At 42.7% G+C, this 24,274-nt stretch overlaps 1 protein-coding gene across 1 annotated transcript in view; it reads right to left on the bottom strand.

Moving 5' to 3' along the window:
* The window catches only part of LOC121330309 (MAM domain-containing glycosylphosphatidylinositol anchor protein 2-like), a 164,443-nt gene that overhangs the window by 98,557 nt on the left and 41,612 nt on the right, over positions 1 to 24,274 (bottom strand). Inside the window, exons 2-3 of the mRNA XM_041276733.1 lie at positions 15,862 to 16,001; positions 5,056 to 5,230 (exon numbers count right to left, since the gene is read on the bottom strand). Of these exons, the coding sequence (XP_041132667.1) occupies positions 5,056 to 5,230; positions 15,862 to 16,001 (315 nt within the window). The remainder of the gene's footprint in view (positions 1 to 5,055; positions 5,231 to 15,861; positions 16,002 to 24,274) is intronic.

Here is a 24,274-nt window from a genome sequence, read left to right as displayed (position 1 = left end):
AAGAAAATGTTACTGCGCTTGGATGCTTCTACTGCGGATGATCGTCGCACTGTTTCTGAAGTACTTGGAAGCTGTTTGTCTTGTCTATCTCTGTACTGCTTCGCAGAACAAGGGCTCCATTTTGCACCTACAGTATAGGGAGGAATTTCTTAAGCTTTTGCAAAAGTCTTCTTCCAATATCTATAACTTCTTTCTTTCTTTCTTTCTGAATTCAGTTCCAGTATTAACAGCACAGGCGAGTTTCCACTCACAGCTTTGTGATGAATTGACTAGAAAGCCAAGGTCTGGACGCGAACAGCAAACCATATGGTTCAAAGAAGGCCATCTTACCATCTTACCATTCAACTAAACAGCAACCACTGTAGTCGAGAGGTAAGTACATATCTTATGCTGATGCCAGCTGCTAATTACATTTGCAATCCAGTCCTGAACATATCAGAGCCACTCAGTCCAGGCCCTCTCTCAAGCAGATAGTGACAATTGAATCCGCTAGGACAGAAAGTCTAGCTGTTCTTGTTTCTGGGGTACAGCTGTGTTTGTAGTTCCACTACAAGGATACCACTGAGGCTTTGAGCAGGGCAGCCACCTTGAAAACACCTTGAGACGGTCTTGTGGACTGGTCTTACTTTAGGATATCGAGGCGATCAACCTTATAAAAACAGTGTGTATTATTGTGGTAAAAGAACAACAAAGTGTCGTACAGCATAGAAAGCTTGTGGTGGAATTAAAACCAACACATGTAAGCACAGAGGACTTTGGTAAAGCATTGTAAAGAATGGTTAACCAAGGTAAAAAATGGCAATAACATGAATCAATGCAAAATCAATACAGCTCTGTTCTATGCAAACAATGCTGATTCAGGGTCCCCGACCGGCTCATCCAGTTAAAACGCTGCCGCTGGGAGCGCAGGATGAGTCACACAGCGACGGCGCCAGTTCACATCCTGGCTGTGCAAAGCGGCTGAACTTTGCTGGCGACCCCAAGGGGGGCATCACATTGGCGCTGACGCTCCCGGGGTGGGGGGGGGTGGGAAACTGGCAGGGGTTGCTTCTCATCATCATAAAACAGCGAACCCTACTGGTCAGACACCGAGCACATTTAGAGTGGATAAGAAGCAGGGCTGATCTCTGTTCTCCAGGATCGGTAGCCCGCCCACCTCTGCTCTGGATTGCTTGGCGTAAAAGCGATTCTGGCTTTAGGCTCACACGCCCTCGGAAAGTCTGTGCTGTGTGGGGACTCGCTGCGGTGAGGAGAAAAAACATAATTGAACATTCGAAATTGGGGGAAAATAAATACGAATAATAATTGGTCTCTAAAATTAAAAAAAAAAAAAAAAACAACAATACTGATTCTGTCAGCTATTCTCTTTTCAAATACATTTTCTCTGCAGATTTAAAATAAAAAGCTACAATGTTTTCATCCTTCTGGATTACTTATGCATTCTCAAACACACGTACGGTGCATGCTTTATTTAGAATGTGCTGCCAGGACTACATTTATGAGCACACATGGGACCAAGCCAACCTTAATAGCAATATACCAGGTTTATATTGAAAAACAGGTTTATATTGAGCAGTAAATATGTTATGTCCTAATTTAAACTGCATTTATGGGTACTTCTCTCTCTCTCTCTCTCTCTCTCTCTCTCTCTGCAGCCAGTGAAGCACTCAGAGGAGGAAAATTATGGCTGTAAACACTGCACAAGGCTGGCTGTTAATGGCACTCATAAACACCATGGCTACCCAAAGTGACTCTAATATTAGAGCCAATGAATTAAGCCCTCTATTGAATGCCCTGCCACCGAGCCAGACATAATAGCAGCCTGCGGTGCCATTAGAAAACTACAGCCTATCGCAGTTTACAGGATACTAAGACTCTAGGCAGCTAGTCTAGTGGTAAAGATGGCAGGGTGTGGGGTTGTTGGTTGTTAAAGATGGCAGGGTGTTGGGTTGTTGGTTGTTAAAGATGGCAGGGTGTGGGGTTGTTGGTTGTTAAAGATGGCAGGGTGTGGGGTTGTTGGTTGTTAAAGATGGCAGGGTGTGGGGTTGTTGGTTGTTAAAGATGGCAGGGTGTGGGGTTGTTGGTTGTTAAAGATGGCAGGGTGTGGGGTTGTTGGTTGTTAAAGATGGCAGGGTGTGGGGTTGTTGGTTGTTAAAGATGGCAGGGTGTGGGGTTGTTGGTTGTTAAAGATGGCAGGGTGTGGGGTTGTTGGTTGTTAAAGATGGCAGGGTGTGGGGTTGTTGGTTGTTAAAGATGGCAGGGTGTGGGGTTGTTGGTTGTTAAAGATGGCAGGGTGTGGGGTTGTTGGTTGTTAAAGATGGCAGGGTGTTGGGTTGTTGGTTGTTAAAGATGGCAGGGTGTGGGGTTGTTGGTTGTTAAAGATGGCAGGGTGTGTGGTTGTTGGTTGTTAAAGATGGCAGGGTGTGGGGTTGTTGGTTGTTAAAGATGGCAGGGTGTGGGGTTGTTGGTTGTTAAAGATGGCAGGGTGTGGGGTTGTTGGTTGTTAAAGATGGCAGGGTGTGGGGTTGTTGGTTGTTAAAGATGGCAGGGTGTGGGGTTGTTGGTTGTTAAAGATGGCAGGGTGTGGGGTTGTTGGTTGTTAAAGATGGCAGGGTGTGGGGTTGTTGGTTGTTAAAGATGGCAGGGTGTGGGGTTGTTGGTTGTTAAAGATGGCAGGGTGTGGGGTTGTTGGTTGTTAAAGATGGCAGGGTGTGGGGTTGTTGGTTGTTAAAGATGGCAGGGTGTGGGGTTGTTGGTTGTTAAAGATGGCAGGGTGTGGGGTTGTTGGTTGTTAAAGATGGCAGGGTGTGGGGTTGTTGGTTGTTAAAGATGGCAGGGTGTGGGGTTGTTGGTTGTTAAAGATGGCAGGGTGTGGGGTTGTTGGTTGTTAAAGATGGCAGGGTGTGGGGTTGTTGGTTGTTAAAGATGGCAGGGTGTGGGGTTGTTGGTTGTTAAAGATGGCAGGGTGTGGGGTTGTTGGTTGTTAAAGATGGCAGGGTGTGGGGTTGTTGGTTGTTAAAGATGGCAGGGTGTGGGGTTGTTGGTTGTTAAAGATGGCAGGGTGTGGGGTTGTTGGTTGTTAAAAGATGGCAGGGTGTGGGGTTGTTGGTTGTTAAAGATGGCAGGGTGTGGGGTTGTTGGTTGTTAAAGATGGCAGGGTGTGGGGTTGTTGGTTGTTAAAGATGGCAGGGTGTGGGGTTGTTGGTTGTTAAAGATGGCAGGGTGTGGGGTTGTTGGTTGTTAAAGATGGCAGGGTGTGGGGTTGTTGGTTGTTAAAGATGGCAGGGTGTGGGGTTGTTGGTTGTTAAAGATGGCAGGGTGTGGGGTTGTTGGTTGTTAAAGATGGCAGGGTGTGGGGTTGTTGGTTGTTAAAGATGGCAGGGTGTGGGGTTGTTGGTTGTTAAAGATGGCAGGGTGTGGGGTTGTTGGTTGTTAAAGATGGCAGGGTGTGGGGTTGTTGGTTGTTAAAGATGGCAGGGTGTGGGGTTGTTTGTTGTTAAAGATCACAGGATGTGGTGCTGTTGGTTGTTAAAGATGGTGCGGCAGGGAGGGTCTTCTCTTGCAAAGCCCCAATATTGTGGCATGCTCGACCATCTTCAGTCAAAAAAACAGGGAATCGTTCTATTTTTAAAACTGCATTGAAAACCCATTTTTATAAAATGTCTTTTTAACCTTTTAAAACCATATTTTATCACTGACTATATATATAGATATAATATATATATATATATATATATATATATATATATATATATATATATATAACAATGCAGTTTTATAGGAATTATCTTTGCCTTTTAAGTTATGTATTATGTTGTAAAATGTTGTAAAGCGCCTTGAGGTGCTTGTGATGAAAGACGCTATATAAATGTAAATAAATAAATACAAATAAATGAAAAAACATGGTATGCCAAACATCTCTCACTCTCTCTCTCTCTCTTTAAATTTACCCAAGGATGAGTCACGCATAACAACTAATTATCTCCTGGGAAGTCCAAAGGCTGTTTATGTCAGCTTTGAAAGAACAGACTGTCACATCCTTTGGTTCCCGTTGTGTACCTACTGCACCATTTCATGTACTGCTGCTTTATCTTTCCTTAGAAATCACAATTGCATTTCATATTGCAGTGTGCTGAGCATCCATAAATGTGTGCTATAATCCCAGTGCACCAGTCTGGAGACACCTAGCCCTTAACATTGTGTTCTAGGTTTCATTCTGAGCCACTCGGACTGACAAAGCCCTGATTGGCTGCTGTGAGCTACCAGACTCAAGTGACGTCACAAATGGTACAGGGAAGAAAAGCCTTCAGACCTTTTTGACTGTGCTGGTTCCGTGCAGCACCAGCTCAGACAGGCTCGAGGCTGGAATCAGAAAGGTTTGCTGTAGGTTCGAAGGAAATCCTTATACAGTGGTTCATGCAATTATGGAATGTGACACATGAACTCATCGCTTCCCACTGGAGTCTGTTTGTACTGTAGCTGTAATTTAAAATGAAAATGCGATTGGATGTGTATCGCTATGCGTCGTGATGCCTTGCACACGTACTGCTTTATGTTCTGCTCAACACTTTTTTGAACATGTGTTTTCTCCAAGGCATGAAGAAAGAAGGGGTTGATATTCCAGCATATACTGTAGGAGAATGCAGCTTCTACGTGTTCAGGACAGTCTGAGTAACCCGGGATAGCTGGATGCACACTGGCTACCTGACTGTGCCCTACTGAGTCTACAATATAAGACAGACCCCTTTTGCATTGCAAGTTAGTGGAGTTTCTATGCCATTCCCTGGACTCATCTGAAGGGGTCACTATTACCTGTAAGAATTGCTGTAAAACTAGGTAACAATTACATCTGCCTAATGTATTTGCAACACACTACCACTTCAGCATGTTCCCCTAGTGCCAGGAATGGAAAAAAAAAGCTGACGGGCTGTGCGTTTGAACGCAACCCTGTTGCACATAATTAGGCACACCTTACTGTATGTATCAAATAGGTGAAGAATAAAAGAGAGCCAACATGTTGGACTGGTGAACTCGACTCAGAAGCTGTCTACTTACAATAGACGTCCACGCGGATAGACTTGATGGCGGGCGAGCCCAGGCCATTCTCTGCCTTGCAGTAATAGCGGCCCCCCTGGTGCCGCTGGATCTTGCTGATCCGCAGGGTCTCGTTGAAGACGCTCGAGTCCTGGAACCGGTCGGAGGCACTTCCTGCTGTTTTAGTCCACCTGATCTGAGTGAGGATCAGAGAGAGGGTTTTAGGATGGGTTGGCACAGAGTTACTATCAGCATTTCTACAATGCACACTGGGGCAGACTTGTGATGCCATTTACATCAATGGGTTAGATAGGCTAGATTATCAAAGCTATTCACTACAAAAACATAATTAGTGCAATTACAAGCAAGATTCTGTCTGTGCTTATTTCTGGTTTAGTACCTCTACTGGGTGCTAATGAAGATTTAGATTTAATAGCTTTAAGAATTCAGCCAAAACATGTCATTAGAACCACTTTATATACATATAACATACAGTATATACATATATAAAAATAAACACACAACAGTTTTGGCATAGATGAGGTTAAACTAACATGTAAGCTGCATGTGTGTTTGAATGTGGTCAGGCTAAATTGGGACTCAATTTATCGATTTAACCTGACCACTTTTTTTTTTTTTTTTTTTGCTTTGCTTTTTTCTTCCGATTGTATTTAGGCGCAGTGCTGGCTGCAGGAGTCAGTTCAGCTCAGGATGCCTGTGCTCTTGGTCTTGCTCTAGCTCTGTTGAGCACTGTTCTTTTGTATTTTTATTATGTGGCTTCGTTTTAAACATAGCAGAGTACCATCCACTGCTTAAGCATACTCCTCCAGACTGCATCCTGCTTCTGCTGTCGCTTGCCTGTCTTGCCCAAGCTACCCTTCAGAAAAAATGAAATTTGCTAACGACACACTTTGTGGACTCCCTCCAATTATAAACACATCAATGTGTTATTCAAAGGGTCATCTCCCCAAGATGTTTATTCCTTTATTTAGTTTTATTTCTCCAAGTCTTCACCCCAGCACCATGCATTGTTTCTTAAACTTAAACATTCTTGCCTGCCATTAATACCCTGTATATACCGTTCTGCTGTTCTTTATGACAAACAAATCAATTCTGCCCATTACCAAGGAATGTAACAAGCTAGCTGTAGTGTACACATCCAATCAATACCTTCCACTCTCAGTTTGGCTAATACTGTACAATTACACAAGGGGGCTGGATCTCTTGTGGTTATTAATGGACTTTTCTTTTTCTTTCTTCTTTCTTTCAAACCTGGGATGACACATTGCACCTCATGATGCATATGTAGCTATCCAAAAAGCAAATGCAAGTGTTTATTAGCTGGTTATTTTAAATGGATGTTTTTTGATGGCATCTGAAATAAACTCTCTCTAGCTGCTGAGGCTGCAGCTGTGAGAGCAGGACTAGCTTGATTGCTAATGGAGACTCACACTGGGAGACACTGAAGGACCAGACTCCCTCCCAGCTCCTGCCACTCTGTGCCTGCCTAACGCCCAGAACCGTGTCGGCAGCACCTCACCTCACCACTGAGAAGGACTGCATTCAGTGTGCCCTGGCAGATTCCGGCAGCACCTCACCTCACCACTGAGAAGGACTGCGTTCAGTGTGCCCTGGCAGATTCCGGCAGCACCTCACCTCGCCACTGAGAAGGACTGCGTTCAGTGTGCCCTGGCAGATTCCGGCAGCACCTCACCTCGCCACTGAGAAGGACTGCGTTCAGTGTGCCCTGGCAGATTCCGGCAGCACCTCACCTCGCCACTGAGAAGGACTGCGTTCAGTGTGCCCTGGCAGATTCCGGCAGCACCTCACCTCGCCACTGAGAAGGACTGCGTTCAGTGTGCCCTGGCAGATTCTCAGCACCTCACCTCGCCACTGAGAAGGACTGCGTTCAGTGTGCCCTGGCAGATTCCGGCAGCACCTCACCTCGCCACTGAGAAGGATCTGCGTTCAGTGTGCCCTGGCAGATTCCGGCAGCACCTCACCTCGCCACTGAGAAGGACTGCGTTCAGTGTGCCCTGGCAGATTCTGGCAGCACCTCACCTCGCCACTGAGAAGGACTGCGTTCAGTGTGCCCTGGCAGATTCCGGCAGCACCTCACCTCGCCACTGAGAAGGACTGCGTTCAGTGTGCCCTGGCAGATTCCGGCAGCACCTCACCTCGCCACTGAGAAGGACTGCGTTCAGTGTGCCCTGGCAGATTCCGGCAGCACCTCACCTCGCCACTGAGAAGGACTGCGTTCAGTGTGCCCTGGCAGATTTGGCAGCACCTCACCTCGCCACTGAGAAGGACTGCATTCAGTGTGCCCTGGCAGATTCCGGCAGCACCTCACCTCGCCACTGAGAAGGACTGCGTTCAGTGTGCCCTGGCAGATTCCGGCAGCACCTCACCTCGCCACTGAGAAGGACTGCGTTCAGTGTGCCCTGGCAGATTCCGGCAGCACCTCACCTCGCCACTGAGAAGGACTGCGTTCAGTGTGCCCTGGCAGATTCCGGCAGCACCTCACCTCACCGAGAAGGACTGCGTTCAGTGTGCCCTGGCAGATTCTCTTCTGGAATTCAGGCTAGGAACTCTTTACTTGTAAATTCCTATTTATATATCTTTTTGTATTCTCCCCTTTATTTATATTTAATTTGTATATATTGTATAAATGTGTTTGCTTTGCATTTTTATTGCCTGTAATTTATAATAATAAATAATAATAAGTCACTTTGGATAAAATAATAAATAATAATAATAATAATAATAAATAATAATAATAATAATATACATTCATTATTCAGAGACACGCTGTGTTAGATCAATAATCAATCAATCAAAACCTTTATTTATCTAGATGAGTCAAGTTCTTATTTATTATTCATTTATTATTATTTATTTCTTAGCTTATCTAGAGAAAATTTACAATGGCAAGAGACTTACAACACGCCACTTCAAACAACATGAAACCCAATAAACAGGAGTAAAAAACACATAATCAATCACAAAACACAATAAACAGGAGTAAAAAACACATAATCAATCATAAATCATGCAACATAAAACTCAGCAGCAAGTTAGCAGGTACAGATGTCAGCCGGCGATGAAAGACAGCGTGGGGTAAGTCCTGAAGCTGTGAACAGACGTTCCGACACCATGTCTTCCTAAACGAGGTCCTGCCTGGGCCGGGATACTGTAAGCGCTTCATCTGTATTCTTTACTAAAGTAACGTGGCCCTCCACAAAACAGTGTGGAAGACTGAAGAAAGACAACCAAATGCTGTGGAAATGCTAACTGATCCATTTGTATGATCGCTGTCCTTTTAGGAAGGCCCTTCTGCGTGCCCCCAGTGACAGCGGTGCTGCAGAGAGGAGCCGATCCTTCACTCAGCTCCAGGACAGTCTTGCTTTGCTAGGGCTTGGCCAATCCTTCACTCAGCTCCAGGACAGTCTTGCTTTGCTCGGGCTTCACCAATCCTTCACTCAGCTCCAGGACAGTCTTGCTTTGCTAGGGCTTCCTGTGTGGATGGCCTACGTTGTAACAAGCCTTTAATTTATTATCATGCTCTTCACAAACAAAAGGTATCTGGGGCCACTGAAATACATGCTATACTGATTTGGTTAAAGAAGAAGCAATGGGAATGGATATCCCCCATGTGCCACTGTGCTGTAATGATACGGTATGACCTGTTTGATATAGTAAGGTCAAACAGTGGGGCACTTTGTGCAGTTCCACCTGTCTCATCTTCAGTGATGCACTTTGTGCAGTTCCACCTGTCTCATCTTCAGTGATGCACTCTGTGCAGTTCCACCTGTCTCATCTTCAGTGATGCACTCTCTGCAGTTCCACCTGTCTCATCTTCAGTGATGCACTCTCTGCAGTTCCACCTGTCTCATCTTCAGTGATGCACTTTGTGCAGTTCCACCTGTCTCATCTTCAGTGATGCACTTTGTGCAGTTCCACCTGTCTCATCTTCAGTGATGCACTCTCTGCAGTTCCACCTGTCTCATCTTCAGTGATGCACTCTCTGCAGTTCCACCTGTCTCATCTTCAGTGATGCACTTTGTGCAGTTCCACCTGTCTCATCTTCAGTGATGCACTTTGTGCAGTTCCACCTGTCTCATCTTCAGTGATGCACTCTCTGCAGTTCCACCTGTCTCATCTTCAGTGATGCACTCTCTGCAGTTCCACCTGTCTCATCTTCAGTGATGCACTCTCTGCAGTTCCACCTGTCTCATCTTCAGTGATGCACTCTCTGCAGTTCCACCTGTCTCATCTTCAGTGATGCACTCTCTGCAGTTCCACCTGTCTCATCGTCTCCCTTGCACTCTGGCAGTTCCACCTGTCTTCTTCCATTTGTCTTCATGTTGCAATATTCTTAAACAAAGGGTCTTAAATCCAGCTCATAGACTTTCCATATATTTCACTTTGTAAATACTATGTATGCCTTTTGTTATATTATGGCTCAAAAGAGCCACCTTCCCAACATTCCGTTATGTTTAACATGCCTTTATCAAGGGAAAGTGTGTTTGAAAACAAACAATCCAGTGGAGGTACTTTTTAAATACTATGTATGCCTTTTGTTATATTATGGCTTTTGATGCCATGGTAACTACACTCGCTTATTTCTGTTTAAATCTATGAATGTGTTTGTGATGTGCACTTTACTACAAATAGTCATTTACTACATAATTATGTACTATTCCTTTCTATTTAACCCTTCAGGCACCATGGTGCTGAGCATATTTATCTATGCATTTTCCTGTGTTATTCTATATTGTACATTATCTCATTTAATTTCTTCTAAAACTACAAATTGTAGGTAATTCGTGGGTAATTCTTGGATTGGAGTCATACGATTATTATTTTATTTTTAATATATATTCTTAACATTTGATGATTTTGGCAGTTTGCATGCAATCTTTGTATGGCCAGTGAAAAGCCAATGATTTGATTATGCTATATTGACTGTCTTTGGAGCACATCATTTTACATTGTTAATTGCAGTAGTTTGTTTATTGACTCCTAAGAACTCTCAAACTTTTAAACATTCCAGGTTTGAGTGTTCTTTTGTTGATCATTCTGACATGGAACATAAAAGACATCTCTTGATGTGACTCACATGTGGATTCATTGACTGCAGTCTCTGTTACCCTTAATATGTTTCAAGGGAAAGGCAGCCAGCTTGTGTGTCCTGCTGAATGTTTTAAAACAGTTGCTGTGTTATTAATAACTCTCTTGTAATGGAAATTGATGGTAATGTGGCTTTACACATCAGCATGCTGAAAATCTTCACTAATCAATCACTGAGCAACAAACTAAGCCACTTAATGATGATTTTATATATCGGTAAAAAAAAAAGGTCTTTGTTTAAAAAAAAAAAATCATTATTTGTGTGAAATGTTCTGTCACTTAGTGTTGCACTCTAAGTAAATACAAAGGATGTGTCAATTTATTCTGAAAGGATTGGACACTGGGCTCAATAAAGACCTATGGAAGTAAGGGATTCAAATACAGAAAGAAAGAGTTTTTAATTGGAGAAGAAGACATGTGTGTCACTGAGTTGAGTTGTAGCCATGTGAGAGTCTCTTGTGGGAATCAATGCAAGATGAGGGGGAAAGCCACTTCACATAACTACTGCATGTCACCTGGATGCAAAGCTGAAAGAAGCTCTCTGTGTAAAACGCATACGTAAACAAAGAGGCATCAGGAAACAACACAACAAACCCTAAAACAGACCGATCAAACAACTTCTTCCTTCTGACTTCATGCACACTCTCCGCAGGGACAGCAGGGGACAGCAGACCCGAAGCTGCCCTCTGTAGACGTGCGGCTGCTAGTGATTTTATTTATGTTGGGGCTGATTGGGTAATTGTAATGGCAATGGGTTCTCCTCCATTGATCTAAACAGTGGCTGAGTTACATGCTGCAGTCTATGGAAAGGCAATTCCATTATTAGTAATAGGGCTGTTATTATTATTTATTACTCATTCAATATGTGGTGCTAATTTGCTATGTAATAAACTGTTTAGAATTAGAGTATGTATGCATGTATGTATGTGCGTGCGTGTATGTATGTATAATAACAGGCCTAGCATTGTCTATTTTAAAAAGCAAGAGCAAATCGCAAGTACTGAGATGAATAAAATGGTTAAACTGTCAATAACACATCACTGATCAGCTCCTTCCAGTACCTAAGTTGATTCTTGTCTATTTTTGTACAATTTTCTCATTCCTCAGTGGACACTTGTCTTTGTCTTTGCACAATAAGGCCCTGTAATCAAGTCACTAAAACATACATATGTCATTGCTGGAATACTTAACCACAGAATACACTGTCAACAGGCTGCGAGTGCTGTCTAATTCAATGCTGACTTATTGAGTGAACGCCTTTCTCTCCTCAGCCGAAGAATAAGTCAGTGCTAGCTGAAGGTCAGACTTGAATTCTTTACTATCCCATATCGTCATTCCATGAATCCTCAGTGGATGTTGCTTTGAAATACTGTTTCATAATTAAATGCATGGTCTATTCACAATCTTGTCGTCCTGCCTGTTTGAAGCTACAGTGTGCTGCGCTACTGCGCCGGCCTGGGGAGAGAGTCTTGCATTCTGCTGGCGTTTCTCCTCCCCGCCTCCTTACTCTGTGATATGAATTGTAGCCTCACACTGAACACGGTGAAGGACACACAAATGGAAAGGCAGAAGACACAGCAGTGAAACGTTTCTAGTCATTAGCTACCTAATGTGAGAGCAGGGATGTTAACTACTGTAGGAGGAATCGCTTCAACATCTTAATGGAATCTACAGACAACTTGTGTCAAGACAGCTTCACCTTGGTTGAATGTACTTTTACAGTGCCTCTGCTCAGCTCAGATCAGGGCAAAGCTTTCTAAAGAAAAACTAGCAATACCATTTACTCTACCATTTCTGGATTCCTTTGTTTTAATTGGAAAACAAGTAAACATATCTTTAGAGTAAAATACATTGTTAACTCTTTACAGTAAGTGTCTGTAGTTACACTGTGTAATTATGCAGATGGGTACAAAGTAAATACTTTGAAAATACACCACCGCACGTGTGAATACAGTGAAGCTACAAATACTGCTTACAGTATTTTTCATTCTGTAATTAAGCATGTTGTTGCATAGTAACTACACGTGTGTGTGTTATAACTGTGTCACTACAGTGTAATAACAGTGTAGTAACAGACACTTAACCCTTTGCGGTCCTATGTGGGACCAGGTCCGACATTACAATTTTCCCTTTCCATTCCGATGTCGGACCCTGTCAGACAAATTCAAGGCAGGAAAGCACTGTGTGCAAGAACTGCATATACACAACTGCGGCTCTGATAAACTGCACAACATGCTTACAACTTTTACATGTGGAGCACGAGGCAAGGCTCCAGAAGACAGACATGAAAAACAGCCATCTTACTGACACACTATAGAACTATACACTGAATGGCCTCCAGTCTCATTTGGGACCCTGCACAGCTAATTGGAAAGAACATAATTGTGTGTGAGCAATGCTACAAGGAACCAAGGCATCCTAACAGAAACTGTGGCCCTTTGCAAGGGCTGTGTCACTGTACCCCCGACAGGCACCATTACTTCTTTCTGGACCAGAAAAGCAGTTGCACTTCTCTGTTTCATCCCGGGGAAGCACCCCTTTTCATATGCCCAGGTTGTTGGTAGATAGTATACACCAGGGGTAGCTCAACTCCCTTTCAGGAGTGCGATTCTACTTCAGGGTCAATAGAAATGATTAATTGTTTATGTAACGTAGACCTGAGAGGTCAGAGGTTCAATTGGTTCCTTTTCATAATTAGGAGCATAGTATGGTTTGAAGCACTGAAAAAAAAAACCTTTTAGAGAAGGGATGTGTTGAATCATATGAGGGCACTGTTAAGAAAGCACACACACACACACACACACACACACACACACACACACACACACACACACACACACACACACACACATGTCTGTGATGTTCAAACTTCAGAAACGGAATTGAGGTTGAAACTTTGTGATACAGCCGGTAGTGCTCCAGTTACAGAGAATGCCGACCCATGCAGGTGAAACAGGTTACCTGTTCCTGTACAGCCTGTCATCATCAGTACTGCAATGTATGACCTAGAATTCGGGATCCAGAAATCCAGGTGCATTTTAATGTCTGCTTGAAAGCCTGAAGTCTGACTGTGCATTAAGTACATGCGGCCTTCAGACTGGGCGCAAGGGGGCAAGCAGCAAGGTGAAGAGCCAGTGACTTTTAAAAGGACATGAATCACTCCATGCTTCACAGGTATCCCGAAAGGTCTACTTTGAGCTCTCTGTGGACAGCATAGTCGTGCCGCTTGCATGGGAATCTGACCATCTCTAGAACATGTGCAAAATCCAATGTTGACAGCATTGGTTCTGTTCTGTTCAGAGTCGTGTTGTGTCAGTTTTCAGTTCATGGTACGGTCCAGGAGCTGGTTATCTTAGTTTCATTGTTATACTGGATTGCTTACACCTGCAGTGCAAATCATTTTTATTGAATTTTTATAACTTTGTTTTGTTGCTTTCTGTTTTACGCAGCCCTGTAACCAGTATGAAATCAGTTGAATTAACTGATGTTAACTGACGTTTGCAACTTGTATTAATAACAGGCACTGCTAGATGCAGTAATTGCATAAATTTGCTTTACAACATGTACAGAGCACCGAAATTGTTACGTACTGGGGAAAAAACCCATGGGAAATTAACATGCAAAGAAGAATATTTAGCCGTAAGTTATTGAAGGTTTTATCACACCTAATGTGTTGATCACATTAATGAAATCGATTTTAAGTCTCTTCTCTTCCTCATTATTGCTTTTATCTGATCATTGCAGTTCTGAGAATACTACACACGTATACATCATACATCTCCATTACTGTGCGGCATGCAAAGTAATGCAAGGATTTTGAGTCTATGTTTGTCTGCATGTAGTTGCTGATTGGGTTAATGGAGGTCTTCAGGAATTTCTTTTGATCATGGCATGATGTGCCTCTCGAACCCGTGTGCTGACAACTTCATTCTGATGGTAAAGTTAGTCAGATTTATTTTAGGCAGGGCTGGCCCAAATCAGGCCTGATTGTTAACCAAAGTATTCAAACAGCTGACCCTAACTAACTAGGGACACAATAACTTTTTCACACCTGAAGATTGCATGTTTGATTACCTTGCACACCAAACAAATGAAACAAGCACCAAACTTTGGTGTCATTTTTTCTCTCAGACTCCCTCTATATACTACTACAACCCACAAAAAGATCTGACCAAATTCAATGCGAAAAATGTGCAAAAATGCAGAAAATCAGACAGGGGGCAAATACTTTTTCATGGCTCTGTATGTATATGTGTATATATATATATATATATATATATATATATATATATATATATATATATATATATATATATATATAGGAAAGAAATCTGGAATGATTGTTAAACCAAAAGGAATTCCACAGCTCCTCCAAAACAGCAGAAACGAGTTACACGAAGACTCTCTAATTACTGTGGATTCACATAGTTCTTACATAGTAATAGATGTGTACTTACACACAATTACAATGGTACTGTGCCTAGTTGCAATGTACTTCATGTGTACATCTTTTTTGCGCACTATATGTAAGTACACAATTAGGGTAAGGGGGTCAGGGTTAGGGTTAGAGTTAGGGTTGCTGAAAGGGTTCTGGTTAGGATTAGGGTTATATCATGTAACAACACTTTGTAGAACTATGCATAATGCATGTGTAATTATGTGGAAGTACACATGTAAGTAGCTGCTATGTAAATACAGAGTATTCAGACACACGTAAAGTGTTACCCAGTGTCGTTGTTCTTTAAGGGTTTTAATAGCATGTCACTGAGCTTGTTTCGTTTTGGGTTTGATTGATGGATAGCAGTGAAGCAACCCTCCCTCCACATACACTATTTTTGGAATAGTGTGGGCTGACAGCTTGCAGACATCCGAGTGCGAGATTCAGGCAGTATTGTCTGTGCTAAGCTGTGAAGTCCTGTTGCTTCCCTTAAGTAAGACAGATGGAGTAAAGAGCCGCCGTGGGTTTTGCATATAACACACTGAATGATGCCAAAGATAACCAGTGCCTAGTACCCACTTATCATGGAGCTTTTCCTTGTGAAATACTTTCAGTAAAAGCACCTGAGTGTCAGAGCTCCTGACGGGCCTCCTCCTAGGTTTCACAACACTTTCATTTGTCATCTTTGTGCTTTTCACTTTGCCATTACTGCAGTATGTGTTGTTTTATCAATGCTGTTTCTCCACCTCATTCAAAGCGATGTGCTGCTAACAACACACATTGTTTAATCCCCTCTGAGTAAAGCATTCTTTCAATGCTTCTGATGTCAAATTAAATGTATATATAATTAGGAGGCAGTGTAGTCCAGTGGTAAAAGTCAAGCATGTGTAACCAAAAGGTCATAGGTTCAAATCCCACCCTGCCACTGACTGACTCACTGTGTGACCCTGAACAAGCCACTTAACCTCCTTGTGCTCCATCCTGCGGATGAGATGTTAAATCAATGTCCTATTGTAAGTGACTCCAGCTCTTTGTGATGGTGGTCCACTATGAAAGGCACTAAATAAATATATATATATATATATATATTAATATATATATATATATAATGATAAAGTCAACTTTCTTCTCACCTTCCCTTCACAATGCATCGATTCAAAGACCACTGCTAAACAGTTTTCCTGTATCACAATATTACTTTCCTTCTGTGTGGATGAAACAAGTTACCAGCATCAGTAAACTTCTAATGGCAGACTCACCTGTGGCCGTGGGTGGCCAGTTACAAGGCATGTTAATTCCAGAGTCTCTCCTTCTTTTATGGTGTACACTCGCTCTGTGTATCGTTCTTCCTCGATGTTGCATGCCTGCCCGGAGTGCACAATGCGGACACTAGGTGGAGCTGTAAACAGAAAAAGGCACCTGTGAGCACATGGAGCATTCAACTGAGGCTGTTAAGTCTTGGGTAGCAATTAAAAAACAGAATATTTACAAAATACTTCAAAATGTAGAAAAACACATACTGTGTGACCAGTACAATCTAACAATGAAATGTGTGCTCTTAAGCTGTAAACATGTCCTACCAGAAGAGATGGCCTGACACTGCTGAAATACCATTGAAACGGACAAGAATACAAATAAAACAATGGAGCATTGTTGGGTTTATGTTTTGCAATTGGTAACTCATAATCAGCTTTGAGGTCCACAGCAGAATCACTGAGACAAAAAAAGCATACGTGTGCAGTTTGAGCAGAGATTGTGTTGAGCCTGTAGCTCTCAGGGAGCTTGGCACTATATTCTCTACACTGTGGATGGATGCCTGTCTCTACTGCACTGGCTATGCACATGTACAGCTCCTTGTCTGAACTCTTCAATACAGTTCAGATGACTGAATCATGCATTCCAGTTGGGAATGAGGCACGCAAGGATGAGCACAGGGAGAAAGAAAAGAAAGGAATCAACACTGTCAGGCACACTCTGAATAACGAATCGGTTCTGACTTGATTGGATGAAGATTACTTGTCGAGGCATCTCAAGTATTACTGTGAGCACGGCCGCACTTGCAGTATTATGTTGAATCCTTAGATGAAGAAAGATTATGTTTATATTCTGTTATATATTCCAGGCCCCATCTAACACAAGATATGACATCCTAATGCAGTAGATCAGGCTAAACCCATTCCCTATCACTGTGTTAATTAAAGTGGCCAGGAGCTATTTAAAAAGAGAAGGCTCATCTGCTTAGAGACAGGGCTTTTAACATAAGAAATCAGGGGGGATCTTGTTTGGCTCGACCCTTCTTTATTTATTTATTTACTAACAACAACAAGTGTCGTTTTAGATCGGAAACGTCCTTTAAGGACAAAAGCTTGCTCATTATGTGTTGATTTCCCTGTTTCTCTTTATAAACCTGTTTATATTGTGGCACTGATGCCTTCTATGGACTGTCATCCACTTTCTGAGACTGGGGCAGGCACACACCCCTGAGGACAGCATTGTATTCAGAACCAATTTTGGGTGGTGCAGAGAATCTGTAACGGCCCATGGTTTTGAATAAAGTTGAACACAAAACATCCCAGCTCCCCGTGGATTTTGTGTCTCGTACCTTTTTTGGGGGAAAAAAAAGAAATAACAGGAAAAAGGGTGTAAAAGGGCATCATCTTCAACACTGAAATCACACTGCATTAGGTCGGTTAGCCTGTTTTTCTGTGTACACCACCTGCCCTATTGCTTCTTACATGGAAGAATCTTTTTCACAGATGTTCGTGGGATAATATTTTAGGAGTGGCGTGAGATGGTGAACAGCGATTCCACACTATACCTCTTTCATTTCCACAAGGATTTTAATAAGCCAGTGTAGGTGCACTTCTTTCAGCAGAATCATTTTTTATGAGCCTTTGCAGCAATAAATAAAACTAATACAACCAGAGGCAGCTCTACTGAACATGTTTCTATAACCCAGCATGGAAAACAAAAGGGATATTCTTCCTCCTGATGACTGTGATGAAAAACGACCCTGTTTCACCTCTGTGGAATTCCGTTTTTTATTTATGGAATGTTTTTTTTTTCCTCTACCAGCTGCAGTGAATATTTTATCAAGCACTGTGCTCTCCCTTTGCTTTATCACACCATGAGTTCAGGGAAAGTGAATCCTTGGCTTTCCATGAAGAGGCGCCTGTGAATCTGATAACAGAGCAGCACCGGCAGGCAGCAGCCAAGGCCAGCAAGCAGAGCCCCGAGACTGTTTGCCAGTCATTTTCAACTGGCATCTTCCTAATAAAAGTCAACACGATATTTTGCAAATAGATTTCACTTGACCACTAAAATGTGTGACTTGCAAAATAAATCTGAAATACTTTTGTAATTTAGGCCTCTCTCCTTGGTTAAAAGACAGAGGAGAAAAATAAATAACAAGGAGCTTTGTAAACTACATTAAAGTGTGGTATTGCCCTGCCTGTGGAGCACTTCTGCTCTGCTATGTGAGTGCAGTGTTGTCAGTGTGAATAATGATATCCAAACTGTTTGCGTGAAACACATGATTGTATTTTTTTTTTTAAAACTGCAAACCTGCAGTATACGGTATGGAAATGCACAACAGGAATGTCAGAAATCATTTCATTAACCCCACTAATAACACTGAGAGTGGCTGTGCTGGGAACTAACATTCACCAAACTCTGCATGTCTGAGTGACACCTCAACAAACCAGCCCCCAAGACGCCCTGTCACGCGAATGCAAGTGACAGCTAAGTCTTCCTCTTGATGCTGCAGATATTTTTAAGAACAAGGAGCTCTGGTATCAAAGATTTCAAACGACTTCTTGATACATAACAGAAAACTGAGAAATTTTTCTGTTCCCACGGATCGATATGTTTGTGGGATAATAGTACTGTAAGGCAAGGCAGCTGTCCACGTTCTACCCTTAAGGCTGCACACAAATCCAATAACATCAAGCAAGTGTAACCTTCGCTATTGCTCACTGAATGCCAGCTGTCTCCTTGTGCTCACTGTGCTATGGGACTGTGTTCCTGTAAACCACACAGAAAGGACCCCTGCAGGCAGCCCTCAGGGATAGCAGAGCTGTTTAGCAGCTCAAGTCAACCCTCTTACCAATCTTCCTCACCTGTGGAGGACTTGAAATGCACAGAAAGGCAGGTAAGTATGGTTGAAGTAAAGGAAGCACAAGGCATTTTAACAGTAAAAAAAGAACCCAATTCCTCCTTGAAATTTGGAACTGGGATCCGTACCATTAACCCGAGAGATCAGTCTGAAGAGAAACATGCATTTTAAGCTTATTGAATTGTACGGTTTATTCAGTGATAATAATAAGCATGCAAAAGCAGATACGTTTGTTTCTGAAGCCTTCAAAAATAGCATAAATCTCTCTTCTGATGATCCAGAGTGTCAGAGGGATAATGAATTTGATCAGGCTGAAAACATCAATAAACCGTCTATTTCTGGCACTAACGGAGGGGGTTTTAATCCGCTGGCGGCACATGACCTGGATTTGGATTCCACGCGCTGAGGCAGTGACAGGAACCTGGCTGATGGGACCGCTTGCTAAGGGTTTGGCACAGCTTCTGTAATAAGAGGTTTGCACTGTGTTCTCATGGGAGTCTGGAAGCACAGCCCTGATAAGAGGTTTGCACTGTGTTCTCGTGGAAGTCTGGAAGCACAGCTTCTCTGATAAGAGGTTTACACTGTGTTCTCATGGGAGTCTGGAAGCACAGCCCTGATAAGAGGTTTGCACTGTGTTCTCATGGGAGTCTGGAAGCACAGCCCTGATAAGAGGTTTGCACTGTGTTCTCATGGGAGTCTGGAAGCACAGCTTCTCTGATAAGAGGTTTGCACTGTGTTCTCATGGGAGTCTGGAAGCACAGCTTCTCTGATAAGAGGTTTGCACTGTGTTCTCGTGGGAGTTTGGAAGCACAGCCCTGATAAGAGGTTTGCACTGTGTTCTCATGGGAGTCTGGAAGCACAGCTTCTCTGATAAGAGGTTTGCACTGTGTTCTCGTGGGAGTCTGGAAGCACAGCTTCTCTGATAAGAGGTTTGCACTGTGTTCTCATGGGAGTCTGGAAGCACAGCTTCTCTGATAAGAGGTTTGCACTGTGTTCTCATGGGAGTCTGGAAGCACAGCTTCTCTGACAAGAGGTTTGCACTGTGTTCTCGTGGGAGTCTGGAAGCACAGCCCTGATAAGAGGTTTGCACTGTGTTCTCATGGGAGTCTGGAAGCACAGCTTCTCTGATAAGAGGTTTGCACTGTGTTCTCGTGGGAGTCTGGAAGCACAGCTTCTCTGATAAGGGGTTTGCACTGTGTTCTCATGGGTGTCTGGAAGCACAGCTTCTCTGATAAGAGGTTTGCACTGTGTTCTCGTGGGAGTCTGGAAGCACAGCTTCTCTGATAAGAGGTTTGCACTGTGTTCTCATGGGAGTCTGGAAGCACAGCCCTGATAAGAGGTTTGCACTGTGTTCTCATGGGAGTCTGGAAGCACAGCCCTGATAAGAGGTTTGCACTGTGTTCTCGTGGGAGTCTGGAAGCACAGCTTCTCTGATAAGAGGTTTGCACTGTGTTCTCATGGGAGTCTGGAAGCACAGCATGCTCTCATTGAAAGGAATGACTGTGGGAGACTCAGGAGGACTGCTTCAGAATAAAGTGCAGGTTAAGTTAATAATACTCGGGCAGTGATGCAGTAGTGGTTGTAGTGGTGGGAGCTGAGCTGCTGCAGTGCCACAGTGTTTCATCTAGACCTTGGGAGGAATTGTATTGATATGAAAGTAATAATTTAGGTCAGATTACTCATACCCTGCCCCCCATGCAATGAGAATGTGCTGGTGAAACTACATGTGCTGTATACCTAGTGGTGAAATACTCTACACCCTCTGAGACTTCTCATTGGCTCTTGGGGTTCCACATGTATTATGCCACACGCTGAATACATCTCAGCAACCAGACTAATATCCGTGGGTGAAAATCACAGTTAATGCATCTCAGTTTGCTGTCAATTACAAGTAATTAGATGTGTAACTCTAAAGTAACGTATTCAGGATTTCCAGTGGAATTAACAACTTTAATAGCAGTTATTATGCAGGGAAAGCAGGCAATGGTAATAGAAACAAGGCTATCGTGAGATTCTGAGATTGCTCAGCAACAATGAAAACAAGGCTATTACAATGAAATGATACACATGCTGTCGGCTACCAAGTTACTGTGCTTTTAGTAAGTGGCAATTTGCAGAACAGGGTATTGAATAGTACAATGATAGACGTAATAAAGCATATGCAATGAAAGAAGCTGCCTAGTTGTAGAGCCACATGAAGAAAGCAAGGCAGTAATTGTGGTTGGTGGCTATTCTAAGGACTGAAAATGTCTTGGGTTTTAAATATTGTGCATTTGTAGTATTGACAACACCTTTACAATCCTATACATTTTTGAATGTCACTATTTGCTATGCTAAAATGTAATTTATTATGAGATTTACATTAACAATATATGCTAGAAATTCTAGGCACTGTTTCAGCACCTGTGAGCCGAGTCTTATAGCCGTTTTGAAGGCACAGTAGTGTTGCCAAACCAGGCGAAGATCATTCAGTACTGGACCCAAGGATTTCCGCTGCCTGCTACCACTAGCTGCGGAGAATAATAAATAAATAAATAAATAAATAAATAAGAACAATGAAATGGGCTCAGCGAGATCAGCTACAGCCGCTGATAGGATTTCACACTCCTTTTCGTTGATTTATGTTGCCTCAATTAAATTACCGGAGTGAAATTAGCCATTACCTTTCATTACACTGCAGCTAATTCTGTGAAGACTTTGTGTGTGTGTGTGTGCGTGTCTCTGGAATTGCATTTTAAAATGCCGCCTAATTTCTGGTAGTCAACATTAATCACAGCTGATAACCTATTTATTGCCTTGTTGCCTTATTACCCATCCTAGCAGAATGCATTCCAGCCTAATTCATAACACATCCTAACTGAATGCATTCCAGCCTCATTCATAACACATCCTAACTGAATGCATTCCAGCCTAATTCATAACACATCCTAACTGAATGCATTCCAGCCTAATTCATAACACATCCTAACATAATGCATTCCAGCCTAATTCATAACACATCCTAACATAATGCATTCCAGCCTAATTCATAACACATCCTAACATAATGCATTCCAGCCTAATTCATAACACATCCTAACATAATGCATTCCAGCCTAATTCATAACACATCCTAACAGAATGCATTCCAGCCTAATTCATAACACATCCTAACATAATGCATTCCAGCCTAATTCATAACACATCCTAACAGAATGCATTCCAGCCTAATTCATAACACATCCTAACAGAATGCATTCCAGCCTAATTCATAACACATCCTAACAGAATGCATTCCAGCCTAATTCATAACACATCCTAACATAATGCATTCCAGCCTAATTCATAACACATCCTAACTGAATGCATTCCAGCCTAATTCATAACACATCCTAACAGAATGCATTCCAGCCTAATTCATAACACATCCTAACAGAATGCATTCCAGCCTAATTCATAACACATCCTAACAGAATGCATTCCAGCCTAATTCATAACACATCCTAACAGAATGCATTCCAGCCTAATTCATAACACATCCTAACAGAATGCATTCCAGCCTAATTCATAACACATCCTAACAGAATGCATTCCAGCCTAATTCATAACACATCCTAACAGAATGCATTCCAGCCTAATTCATAACACATCCTAACAGAATGCATTCCAGCCTAATTCATAACACATCCTAACAGAATGCATTCCAGCCTAATTCATAACACATCCTAACAGAATGCATTCCAGCCTAATTCATAACACATCCTAACAGAATGCATTCCAGCCTAATTCATAACACATCCTAACAGAATGCATTCCAGCCTAATTCATAACACATCCTAACAGAATGCATTCCAGCCTAATTCATAACACATCCTAACAGAATGCATTCCAGCCTAATTCATAACACATCCTAACAGAATGCATTCCAGCCTAATTCATAACACATCCTAACAGAATGCATTCCAGCCTAATTCATAACACATCCTAACTGAATGCATTCCAGCCTAATTCATAACACATCCTAACAGAATGCATTCCAGCCTCATTCACAACACATCCTAACATAATGCATTCCAGCCTAATTCATAACACATCCTAACTGAATGCATTCCAGCCTAATTCATAACACATCCTAACATAATGCATTCCAGCCTAATTCATAACACATCCTAACTGAATGCATTCCAGCCTAATTCATAACACATCCTAGCATAATGCATTCCAGCCTAATTCATAACACATCCTAACTGAATGCATTCCAGCCTCATTCACAACACATCCTAACATAATGCATTCCAGCCTAATTCATAACACATCCTAACTGAATGCATTTCAGCCTCATTCATAACACATCCTAACATAATGCATTCCAGCCTAATTCATAACACATCCTAACTGAATGCATTTCTGCCTAATTCAAACAAAGAACGTGCTCCCAATTGCATCCCCAATGAACACTGAACTCCTCCAATATTTTGAATCGGGTGCTTTCTTGTTAAGACTGAAAAGGGGTCCTTAGAGGTCTTCCATCAGCAGGATGTATCTATGCTGGTCTTCGTCTGGTTGCTGGTAGCTTGTAATGAATCAGCGCTCGTGAGTTCGCTGCGAGAGGTCCTTGGAGGTCTTCCATCAGCAGGATGTATCTATGCTGGTCTTCGTCTGGTTGCTGGTAGCTTGTAATGAATCAGCGCTCGGGAGTCGCTGCGAGAGGTCCTTGGAGGTCTTCCATCAGCAGGATGTATCTATGCTGGTCTTCGTCTGGTTGCTGGTAGCTTGTAATGAATCAGCGCTCGGGAGTCGCTGCGAGAGGTCCTTGGAGGTCTTCCATCAGCAGGATGTATCTATGCTGGTCTTCGTCTGGTTGCTGGTAGCTTGTAATGAATCAGTGCTCGTGAGTCGCTGCGAGAGGTCCTTGGAGGTCTTCCATCAGCAGGATGTATCTATGCTGGTCTTCGTCTGGTTGCTGGTAGCTTGTAATGAATCAGCGCTCGGGAGTCGCTGCGAGAGGTCCTTGGAGGTCGTCCATCAGCGGGAGGTTTGGTTGCAGGTTCGAGGAGAGGCCACAAACACACAGACATGCAGCGTTTCAGGTAATCCAGCTTAACAGTTTTATTATATCTCATGAGTTAACACAGCTGGGTTCACTTCTTTAACAGTATCAATCCTATACACATATAGACATTGGGCAAACTGCCTCTACATCGATAACATAAAGGAGGAACGGAGCAACACAGCACCTCCACTTACACCGAACTCTCTCTCTCTCTCCGCTCATTGCAGCCTCGCGTGACCTTTAGTCTCTCACACGGGACACATCGCCAAAATTTGTAGCATCATCAGAATTAACTTCAAAACCAAACAGAGAAATAACACTGGAAGGGCTGCAAACCTTAATGGTGAAACTCCATTATCATTATGATTGCTATTGAAACGCAGGCTTAGCAGAATCCATCTGTAAAGTGATCACAGGAAATCACACTAATTTAACAACATCTCTTAAACAACCCATGTATTACAGCTAGTACTGGCGTTCTGCCCAGAAATGGGGAAAAGGTGTTTTTACTAAAATGACTCACTCA

This window comes from Polyodon spathula, chromosome 17 (assembly GCF_017654505.1).
Source record: "Polyodon spathula isolate WHYD16114869_AA chromosome 17, ASM1765450v1, whole genome shotgun sequence".
Lineage (NCBI taxonomy): Eukaryota > Metazoa > Chordata > Actinopteri > Acipenseriformes > Polyodontidae > Polyodon > Polyodon spathula.
The sequence above is the reverse complement of the archived record's forward strand: the minus strand, read 5'-3'. Positions and strand labels throughout refer to the sequence as shown.